This window comes from Pseudophryne corroboree, unplaced genomic scaffold (genome assembly GCF_028390025.1).
Source record: "Pseudophryne corroboree isolate aPseCor3 unplaced genomic scaffold, aPseCor3.hap2 scaffold_2540, whole genome shotgun sequence".
Classification (NCBI taxonomy): domain Eukaryota; kingdom Metazoa; phylum Chordata; class Amphibia; order Anura; family Myobatrachidae; genus Pseudophryne; species Pseudophryne corroboree.
Window position 1 is genome coordinate 1 of NW_026969200.1, and position 12,464 is coordinate 12,464.

The 12,464-nt window shown below is 41.1% G+C and overlaps 1 protein-coding gene across 1 annotated transcript; it reads right to left on the reverse strand.

Moving 5' to 3' along the window:
• Positions 1–502: 502 nt before the first annotated feature.
• LOC135012521 (oocyte zinc finger protein XlCOF29-like) lies at positions 503–2,286 on the reverse strand (the record flags this gene model as incomplete). The annotated part of the gene is made up of 5 exons (XM_063952556.1): positions 2,191–2,286; positions 1,485–1,650; positions 914–1,105; positions 720–798; positions 503–600 (listed from the first exon to the last, which is right to left on the reverse strand). Coding segments are annotated over exons 2-5 (447 nt in total), but the record flags the coding sequence as incomplete, so codon positions are not given.
• Positions 2,287–12,464: the final 10,178 nt, after the last annotated feature.

The following is a 12,464-nucleotide window of genomic DNA, read 5'->3' on the forward strand; positions in this document are numbered from 1 at the left end:
TGTTCGATCCCTCTGGAGCTAATGGTGTCCAGTAGCCTAAGAAGCCCAATCCACTCTGCAAGCAGGTGAGTTCGCTTCTTCTCCCCTTAGTCCCTCGATGCAGTGAGCCTGTTGCCAGCAGGTCTCACTGAAAATAAAAAAACCAAAACTAAACTTTTCACTAAGCAGCTCAGGAGAGCCCCTAGTGTGCACCCTTCTCGTTCGGGCACAAAAATCTAACTGAGGCTTAGAGGAGGGTCATAGGGGGAGGAGCCAGTGCACACCAGCTAGTCCTAAAGCTTTACTTTTGTGCCCAGTCTCCTGCGGAGCCGCTATTCCCCGTGGTCCTTACGGAGTTCCCAGCATCCACTAGGACGTCAGAGAAAACACTTTTATAATGTCAGATATCATTAATTGAGATGTACCACAATCTTATTAGAGTAAAAGACACACACAGCTTTTCTACACGACATATAGTGAAAAGTCACTTTGGTATATTGATAAGACCCTAAACCCCAACTACCTGATCCTCCTGTGGGATCCTGTGATTCTCCTCTGTGCAGTCCTGAGAATACAGAGGACGGGGACATCTCTCTGGGGTATCTATGTTACTAGGTCCATCTGTAGGAAACACACAGTGACTGAGTACATTGTATATATGTGATTATCAGATGATGTGTATATATAGGGGACCCCCATACCTGCTCTCCCCTGTACAATACATGACAGTCTCCTCTTACCCAGTGATGTGAGGGGCCGGTGATACTCCATTATCACGTCCTTGTACAGACCACTGTGTTCCTCTATATACTCCCCCTCCTGCATGGAGAGACAGACAGTGACATCCTGACACCTTTTAGGAACCTGACACACACAATGATACAGTCATCACCCAGACACATCCCCTGTATAATGTCCCATTCCCAGCAGACACCTCTCCAGTCAGCAGCTGAATGATCTTGTTGGTGAGTTCCAGGATCTTCTGGTCATTGTGTCTCTCATGTATCAGTGAGTGAGGTGGAGGCATCATGATGAGGCTCTGGGTCCTGCTCAGTCCTCTTGACCCACGGGGATGGCTGCAGGTTGTCTCACGCTCAATGGATGTCTTCTTCACGACTGTGTAACCCTGTGTATTGGACAACACATTATCACTGTATACACTCTGAGATTATTACTATAGATAAGTGATATCACTGTAACACTCCCAGATCCCCTCACCTCCCCAGTCATGTCCCTGTATTATTACTATGGATATAAGTGAGGTCACTGTGACACTACCAGATCCCCTCACCTCCCCAGTCATGTCCCTGTATTATTACTATAGATATAAGTGATGTCACTGTGACACTCCCAGATCCCCTCACCTCCCCAGTCACGTCCCTTTATTATTAATATAGATATAAGTGATGTCACTGTGACACTGCCAGGTCTCCTCACCTCCCCAGTCAAGTCCCTGTATTATTACTATAGAGTGATGTCACTGTGACACTCCCAGATCCTCTCACCTCCCCAGTCAGCAGGTAGATGATCTCCAGGGTGAGATTTAGTATCCTCTCAGTCATAGGACTCCGGTCCTTGTCCATCCTCAGTGACTCATTAATTCATGCAGGATGCGTCTCATGTGACTTTATAATGCATCACAGGACAAATGTCTAGGAAGATATCGTCACTCTGCATAAAAGAGACAGTTAAGATGATGACTCCAACCCATAATAAACCTAAAGTGGAAATAAAATTGCAAAACAGAGGCATTTCTCTGATTGGTCAGAGTTTGAGAAAAGCTACCCTGATTGGTTAGACTGCACGATATGAACGATCTCGTTCATTAATGAATGAGATAACGTTCATATTGTGCAGTGTGGAGGCTCCAGCGATGAACGATGCTGTACATCGGCTGTACATGCAGGCCAATATGGACGATCTCGTCCATATTTGCCTGCACTTCAATGCAGCCGGGTGACGGGGGAGTGAAGAAACTTCACTCCCCCCATCACTGTCCCCCCGCCGCCGGGTCGCCTGTATCCTCCGTCGGGCAGCTCAGCGGTGGATCGGCCAGTGTGTAGGGCCTATAAGGGTTAACGCTAACCAATCCACAGAGCTTTTCTCACGTTCTGACCAATCAGAGAAAAGCCAGATCGACAGGAATGACAGGCACAACGATTTTTGACAAGAGAGGATCGGGGATGGTACTGGGAGCAGAAAGGTACCCACCCAATCTAGTCACCACAGTCTGCTCTTCCTGCATTAGTTACACCAGGGTCTGCTCCCTCCACATTATAATAGTGTGACATCAAGATCTGCTTCCCTGCATTCTAGAAATGTGACACCACTGGTTACTCTACCTGCATTATAGAAATGTGAAAGCAGAGAGCTGCCGCATTATAGTAACAACACCACAAGCGGGATGTACTAAAAGGATGATCACAGAAAGGGATGATCGGGATGATTACATGCAGTTCACCTCCAAGACACTAGATGTCAGAATTTTTTACTTAATTTAAAGATTAACAAACAAAAAAACATCATATAACATCAAATTTTATGTAAGTCAGGCCCGAAAAATGACTTATAATATCTTTATAAATTTGCAGTAAAAAGTACATTATCCCACATTTATTATATAGTATAATATATGTACACATACACATACCATTGCATAAGGTGTTAAAGTACACTTAATTTCTGTTTTATAAACTGCATAAAAATCGATTAAAATTTACATTGGATGACCGCGTGATAATCACATTTCCGTATACCTGGGACTGTTTTCTATGCGTTTCCAGTGGGATGATGGCTATATCTTTTTTATTTACGTGGGATGATCACGTTTTTAGCGCAGATATACATACCTGGGACTGTTTTCTATGCGTTTCCAGTGGGGTGATGGCTATATCTTTTGTATTTACGTGGGAAGATCGCGTTTTTAGCGCAGATATACATACCTGGGACAGTTTTCTATGCGTTTCCAGTGGGATGATGGCTATATCTTTTTTATTTACGTGGGATGATCATATTTTTAGCGCAGATAGACATACCTGGGACAGTTTTCTATGCGTTTCCAGTGGGATGATGGCTATATATCTTTTTTATTTACGTGGGATGATCACGTTTTTAGCGCAGATATACATACCTGGGACTGTTTTTTTATGCGTTTCCGTTGGGATGATGGCTATATCTTTTTTATTTACGTGGGATGATCAAGTTTTTAGCGCAGATATACATACCTGGGACTGTTGTCTATGCGTTTCCGTTGGGATGATGACTATATCTTTTTTATTTACGTGGGATGATCACGTTTTTAGCGCAGATACACATACCTGGGACTGTTTTCTATGCGTTTCCAGTGGGATGATGGCTATATCTTTTTTATTTACGTGGGATGATCACGTTTTTAGCGCAGATATACATACCTGGGACTGTTTTCTATGCGTTTCCAGTGGGATGATGGCTATATCTTTTTTTATTTACGTGGGATGATAACGTTTTAGCGCAGATATACATACCTGGGACTGTTTTCTATGCGTTTCCAGTGGGATGATGGCTATATCTTTTTTATTTACGTGGGATGATCACGTTTTTAGCGCAGATATACATACCTGGGACTGTTTTCTATGCATTTCCAGTGGGATGATGGCTATATCTTTTTTATTTACGTGGGATGATCACATTTTTAGCGCAGATATACATACCTGGGACTGTTTTCTATGCGTTTCCAGTGGGATGATGGCTATATCTTTTTTATTTACGTGGGATGATCACGTTTTTAGAGCAGATATACATACCTGGGACTGTTTTTTATGCGTTTCCGTTGGGATGATGGCTATATCTTTTTTATTTACGTGGGATGATCACGTTTTTAGCGCAGATATACATACCTGGGACTGTTTTCTATGCGTTGCCAGTGGGATGATGGCTATATCTTTTGTATTTACGTGGGATGATCACGTTTTTAGCGCAGATATACATACCTGGGACTGTTTTCTATGCATTTCCAGTAGGATGATGGCTATGTCTTTTTTATTTACGTGGGATGATCACGTTTTTAGCGCAGATATACATACCTGGGACTGTTTTCTATGCGTTTCCAGTGGGATGATGTCTATATCTTTTTTATTTACGTGGGATGATCACGTTTTTAGCGCAGATATACATACCTGGGACAGTTTTCTATGCGTTTCCAGTGGGATGATGGCTATATCTTTTGTATTTACGTGGGATGATCACGTTTTTAGCGCAGATATATATACCTGGGACTGTTTTCTATGCGTTTCCAGTGGGATGATGGCTATATCTTTTTTATTTACGTGGGATGATCACGTTTTTAGCGCAGATATACATACCTGGGACTGTTTTCTATGCGTTTCCGTTGGGATGATGGCTATATCTTTTTTATTTACGTGGGATGATCACGTTTTTAGCGCAGATACACATACCTGGGACTGTTTTCTATGCGTTTCCAGTGGGATGATGGCTATATCTTTTTTATTTACGTGGGATGATCACGTTTTTAGAGCAGATATACATACCTGGGACTGTTTTTTATGCATTTCCGTTGGGATGATGGCTATATCTTTTTTATTTACGTGGGATGATCACGTTTTTAGCGCAGATATACATACCTGGGACTGTTTTCTATGCGTTGCCAGTGGGATGATGGCTATATCTTTTGTATTTACGTGGGATGATCACGTTTTTAGCGCAGATATACATACCTGGGACTGTTTTCTATGCGTTTCCAGTGGGATGATGGCTATATCTTTTTTATTTACGTGGGATGATCACGTTTTTAGCGCAGATATACATACCTGGGACTGTTTTCTATGCGTTTCCAGTGGGATGATGTCTATATCTTTTTTATTTACGTGGGATGATCACGTTTTTAGCGCAGATATACATACCTGGGACTGTTTTCTATGCGTTTCCAGTGGGATGATGGCTATATCTTTTTTATTTATGTGGGATGATCACGTTTTTAGCGCAGATAGACATACCTGGGACAGTTTTCTATGCGTTTCCAGTGGGATGATGGCTATATCTTTTGTATTTACGTGGGATGATCACGTTTTTAGCGCATATATATATACCTGGGACTGTTTTCTATGCGTTTCCAGTGGGATGATGGCTATATCTTTTTTATTTACGTGGGATGATCACGTTTTTAGCGCAGATATACATACCTGGGACTGTTTTTTATGCGTTTTCGTTGGGATGATGGCTATATCTTTTTTATTTACGTGGGATGATCAAGTTTTTAGCGCAGATATACATACCTGGGACTGTTTTCTATGCGTTTCCGTTGGGATGATGGCTATATCTTTTTTATTTACGTGGGATGATCACGTTTTTAGCGCAGATACACATACCTGGGACTGTTTTCTATGCGTTTCCGTTGGGATGATGGCTATATCTTTTGTATTTACGTGGGATGATCACGTTTTTAGCGCAGATATATGTACCTGGGACTGTTTTCTATGCGTTTCCAGTGGGATGATGGCTATATCTTTTTTATTTACGTGGGATGATCACATTTTTAGCGCAGATATACATACCTGGGACTGTTTTTTATGCGTTTCCGTTGGGATGATGGCTATATCTTTTTTATTTACGTGGGATGATCACGTTTTTAGCGCAGATATACATACCTGGGACTGTTTTCTATGCGTTTCCAGTGGGATGATGGCTATATCTTTTTTATTTATGTGGGATGATCACGTTTTTAGCGCAGATATACATACCTGGGACTGTTTTCTATGCGTTTCCAGTGGGATGATGGCTATATCTTTTTTATTTACGTGGGATGATCACGTTTTTAGCGCAGATATACATCCCACGTAAATAAAAAAGATATAGCCATCATCCCAACGGAAACGCATAAAAAACAGTCCAAGGTATGTATATCTGTGCTAAAAATGTGATCATCCCACGTAAATAAAAAAGATATAGCCATCATCCCACTGGAAACGCATAGAAAACAGTCCCAGGTATATATATCTGCGCTAAAAACATGATCATCCCACGTAAATACAAAAGATTTAGCCATCATCCCACTGGAAACGCATAGAAAACAGTCCCAGGTATGTATATCTGCGCTAAAAACGTGATCATCCCACGTAAATAAAAAAGATATAGCCATCATCCCACTGGAAACGCATAGAAAACAGTCCCAGGTATGTATATCTGCGCTAAAAACGTGATCATCCCACGTAAATAAAAAAGATATAGCCATCATCCCACTGGAAACGCATAGAAAACTGTCCCAGGTATGTATATCTGCGCTAAAAACGTGATCATCCCACGTAAATACAAAAGATATAGCCATCATCCCACCGGAAACGCATAGAAAACAGTCCCAGGTATGTATATCTGCGCTAAAAACGTGATCATCCCACGTAAATAAAAAAGATATAGCCATCATCCCACCGGAAACGCATAGAAAACAGTCCCAGGTATGTATATCTGCGCTAAAAACGTGATCATCCCACGTAAATAAAAAAGATATAGCCATCATCCCACTGGAAATGCATAGAAAACTGTCCCAGGTATGTATATCTGCGCTAAAAACGTGATCATCCCACGTAAATACCATAGATATAGCCATCATCCCACCGGAAACGCATAGAAAACAGTCCCAGGTATGTATATCTGCGCTAAAAACGTGATCATCCCACGTAAATAAAAAAGATATAGCCATCATCCCACTGGAAACGCATAGAAAACAGTCCCAGGTATGTATATCTGCGCTAAAAACGTGATCATCCCACGTAAATAAAAAAGATATAGCCATCATCCCACCGGAAACGCATAGAAAACAGTCCCAGGTATGTATATCTGCGCTAAAAACGTGATCATCCCACGTAAATACAAAAGATACAGCCATCATCCCACTGGAAACGCATAGAAAACAGTCCCAGGTATGTATATCTGCGCTAAAAACGTGATCATCCCACGTAAATAAAAAAGATATAGCCATCATCCCACTGGAAACGCATAGAAAACAGTCCCAGGTATGTATATCTGCGCTAAAAACGTGATCATCCCACGTAAATAAAAAAGATATAGCCATCATCCCACTGGAAACGCATAGAAAACAGTCCCAGGTATGTATATCTGCGCTAAAAACGTGATCATCCCACGTAAATAAAAAAGATATAGCCATCATCCCACTGGAAACGCATAGAGAACTGTCCCAGGTATGTATATCTGCGCTAAAAACGTGATCATCCCACGTAAATACAAAAGATATAGCCATCATCCCACTGGAAACGCATAGAAAGCAGTCCCAGGTATGTATATCTGCGCTAAAAACGTGATCATCCCACGTAAATAAAAAAGATATAGCCATCATCCCACTGGAAACGCATAGAAAACAGTCCCAGGTATGTATATCTGCGCTAAAAACGTGATCATCCCACGTAAATAAAAAAGATATAGCCATCATCCCACTGGAAACGCATAGAAAACAGTCCTAGGTATGTATATCTGCGCTAAAAACGTGATCATCCCACGTAAATAAAAAAGATATAGCCATCATCCCACTGGAAACGCATAGAAAACAGTCCCAGGTATATATATCTGCGCTAAAAACGTGATCATCCCACGTAAATACAAAAGATATAGCCATCATCCCACTGGAAACGCATAGAAAATAGTCCCAGGTATGTATATCTGCGCTAAAAACGTGATCATCCCACGTAAATAAAAAAGATATAGCCATCATCCCACTGGAAACGCATAGAAAACAGTCCCAGGTATGTCTATCTGCGCTAAAAACTTGATCATCCCACGTAAATAAAAAATATATAGCCATCATCCCACTGGAAACGCATAGAAAACTGTCCCAGGTATGTCTATCTGCGCTAAAAATGTGATCATCCCACGTAAATAAAAAAGATATAGCCATCATCCCACTGGAAACGCATAGAAAACAGTCCCAGGTATGTATATCTGCGCTAAAAACGTGATCATCCCACGTAAATACAAAAGATATAGCCGTCATCCCACTGGAAACGCGTAGAAAACAGTCCCAGGTATGTATATCTGCGCTAAAAACGTGATCATCCCACGTAAATACAAAAGATATAGCCGTCATCCCACTGGAAACGCGTAGAAAACAGTCCCAGGTATGTATATCTGCGCTAAAAACGTGATCATCCCACGTAAATACAAAAGATATAGCCATCATCCCACTGGAAACGCATAGAAAACAGTCCCAGGTATATATATCTGCGCTAAAAACGTGATCATCCCACGTAAATACAAAAGATATAGCCATCATCCCACCGGAAACGCATAGAAAACTGTCCCAGGTATGTATATCTGCGCTAAAAACGTGATCATCCCACGTAAATACAAAAGATATAGCCATCATCCCACCGGAAATGCATAGAAAACAGTCCCAGGTATGTATATCTGCGCTAAAAACGTGATCATCCCACGTAAATAAAAAAGATATAGCCATCATCCCACTGGAAACGCATAGAAAACAGTCCCAGGTATGTCTATCTGCGCTAAAAACGTGATCATCCCACGTAAATAAAAAAGATATAGCCATCATCCCACTGGAAACGCATAGAAAACTGTCCCAGGTATGTATATCTGCGCTAAAAACGTGATCATCCCACGTAAATACAAAAGATATAGCCATCATCCCACCGGAAACGCATAGAAAACAGTCCCAGGTATGTATATCTGCGCTAAAAACGTGATCATCCCACGTAAATAAAAAAGATATAGCCATCATCCCACCGGAAACGCATAGAAAACAGTCCCAGGTATGTATATCTGCGCTAAAAACGTGATCATCCCACGTAAATAAAAAAGATATAGCCATCATCCCACTGGAAACGCATAGAAAACTGTCCCAGGTATGTATATCTGCGCTAAAAACGTGATCATCCCACGTAAATACCATAGATATAGCCATCATCCCACCGGAAACGCATAGAAAACAGTCCCAGGTATGTATATCTGCGCTAAAAACGTGATCATCCCACGTAAATAAAAAAGATATAGCCATCATCCCACTGGAAACGCATAGAAAACAGTCCCAGGTATGTATATCTGCGCTAAAAACGTGATCATCCCACGTAAATAAAAAAGATATAGCCATCATCCCACTGGAAACGCATAGAAAACAGTCCCAGGTATGTATATCTGCGCTAAAAACGTGATCATCCCACGTAAATAAAAAAGATATAGCCATCATCCCACTGGAAACGCATAGAAAACAGTCCCAGGTATGTATATCTGCGCTAAAAACGTGATCATCCCACGTAAATAAAAAAGATATAGCCATCATCCCACTGGAAACGCATAGAGAACTGTCCCAGGTATGTATATCTGCGCTAAAAACGTGATCATCCCACGTAAATACAAAAGATATAGCCATCATCCCACTGGAAACGCATAGAAAACAGTCCCAGGTATGTATATCTGCGCTAAAAACGTGATCATCCCACGTAAATAAAAAAGATATAGCCATCATCCCACTGGAAACGCATAGAAAACAGTCCCAGGTATGTATATCTGCGCTAAAAACGTGATCATCCCACGTAAATAAAAAAGATATAGCCATCATCCCACTGGAAACGCATAGAAAACTGTCCCAGGTATGTATATCTGCGCTAAAAACGTGATCATCCCACGTAAATACCATAGATATAGCCATCATCCCACCGGAAACGCATAGAAAACAGTCCCAGGTATGTATATCTGCGCTAAAAACGTGATCATCCCACGTAAATACAAAAGATATAGCCATCATCCCACTGGAAACGCATAGAAAACAGTCCTAGGTATGTATATCTGCGCTAAAAACGTGATCATCCCACGTAAATAAAAAAGATATAGCCATCATCCCACTGGAAACGCATAGAAAACAGTCCCAGGTATATATATCTGCGCTAAAAACGTGATCATCCCACGTAAATACAAAAGATATAGCCATCATCCCACTGGAAACGCATAGAAAACAGTCCCAGGTATGTATATCTGCGCTAAAAACGTGATCATCCCACGTAAATAAAAAAGATATAGCCATCATCCCACTGGAAACGCATAGAAAACAGTCCCAGGTATGTATATCTGCGCTAAAAACTTGATCATCCCACGTAAATAAAAAATATATAGCCATCATCCCACTGGAAACGCATAGAAAACTGTCCCAGGTATGTCTATCTGCGCTAAAAATGTGATCATCCCACGTAAATAAAAAAGATATAGCCATCATCCCACTGGAAACGCATAGAAAACAGTCCCAGGTATGTATATCTGCGCTAAAAACGTGATCATCCCACGTAAATACAAAAGATATAGCCGTCATCCCACTGGAAACGCGTAGAAAACAGTCCCAGGTATGTATATCTGCGCTAAAAACGTGATCATCCCACGTAAATAAAAAAGATATAGCCATCATCCCACTGGAAACGCATAGAAAACAGTCCCAGGTATGTATATCTGCGCTAAAAACGTGATCATCCCACGTAAATAAAAAAGATATAGCCATCATCCCACTGGAAACGCATAGAAAACAGTCCCAGGTATGTATATCTGCGCTAAAAACGTGATCATCCCACGTAAATAAAAAAGATATAGCCATCATCCCACTGGAAACGCATAGAAAACTGTCCCAGGTATGTATATCTGCGCTAAAAACGTGATCATCCCACGTAAATACAAAAGATATAGCCATCATCCCACCGGAAACGCATAGAAAACAGTCCCAGGTATGTATATCTGCGCTAAAAACGTGATCATCCCACGTAAATAAAAAAGATATAGCCATCATCCCACCGGAAACGCATAGAAAACAGTCCCAGGTATGTATATCTGCGCTAAAAACGTGATCATCCCACGTAAATAAAAAAGATATAGCCATCATCCCACTGGAAACGCATAGAAAACTGTCCCAGGTATGTATATCTGCGCTAAAAACGTGATCATCCCACGTAAATACCATAGATATAGCCATCATCCCACCGGAAACGCATAGAAAACAGTCCCAGGTATGTATATCTGCGCTAAAAACGTGATCATCCCACGTAAATAAAAAAGATATAGCCATCATCCCACTGGAAACGCATAGAAAACAGTCCCAGGTATGTATATCTGCGCTAAAAACGTGATCATCCCACGTAAATAAAAAAGATACAGCCATCATCCCACCGGAAACGCATAGAAAACAGTCCCAGGTATGTATATCTGCGCTAAAAACGTGATCATCCCACGTAAATACAAAAGATACAGCCATCATCCCACTGGAAACGCATAGAAAACAGTCCCAGGTATGTATATCTGCGCTAAAAACGTGATCATCCCACGTAAATAAAAAAGATATAGCCATCATCCCACTGGAAACGCATAGAAAACAGTCCCAGGTATGTATATCTGCGCTAAAAACGTGATCATCCCACGTAAATAAAAAAGATATAGCCATCATCCCACTGGAAACGCATAGAAAACAGTCCCAGGTATGTATATCTGCGCTAAAAACGTGATCATCCCACGTAAATAAAAAAGATATAGCCATCATCCCACTGGAAACGCATAGAGAACTGTCCCAGGTATGTATATCTGCGCTAAAAACGTGATCATCCCACGTAAATACAAAAGATATAGCCATCATCCCACTGGAAACGCATAGAAAACAGTCCCAGGTATGTATATCTGCGCTAAAAACGTGATCATCCCACGTAAATAAAAAAGATATAGCCATCATCCCACTGGAAACGCATAGAAAACAGTCCCAGGTATGTATATCTGCGCTAAAAACGTGATCATCCCACGTAAATAAAAAAGATATAGCCATCATCCCACTGGAAACGCATAGAAAACTGTCCCAGGTATGTATATCTGCGCTAAAAACGTGATCATCCCACGTAAATACCATAGATATAGCCATCATCCCACCGGAAACGCATAGAAAACAGTCCCAGGTATGTATATCTGCGCTAAAAACGTGATCATCCCACGTAAATACAAAAGATATAGCCATCATCCCACTGGAAACGCATAGAAAACAGTCCTAGGTATGTATATCTGCGCTAAAAACGTGATCATCCCACGTAAATAAAAAAGATATAGCCATCATCCCACTGGAAACGCATAGAAAACAGTCCCAGGTATATATATCTGCGCTAAAAACGTGATCATCCCACGTAAATACAAAAGATATAGCCATCATCCCACTGGAAACGCATAGAAAATAGTCCCAGGTATGTATATCTGCGCTAAAAACGTGATCATCCCACGTAAATAAAAAAGATATAGCCATCATCCCACTGGAAACGCATAGAAAACAGTCCCAGGTATGTATATCTGCGCTAAAAACTTGATCATCCCACGTAAATAAAAAATATATAGCCATCATCCCACTGGAAACGCATAGAAAACTGTCCCAGGTATGTCTATCTGCGCTAAAAATGTGATCATCCCACGTAAATAAAAAAAGATATAGCCATCATCCCACTGGAAACGCATAGAAAACA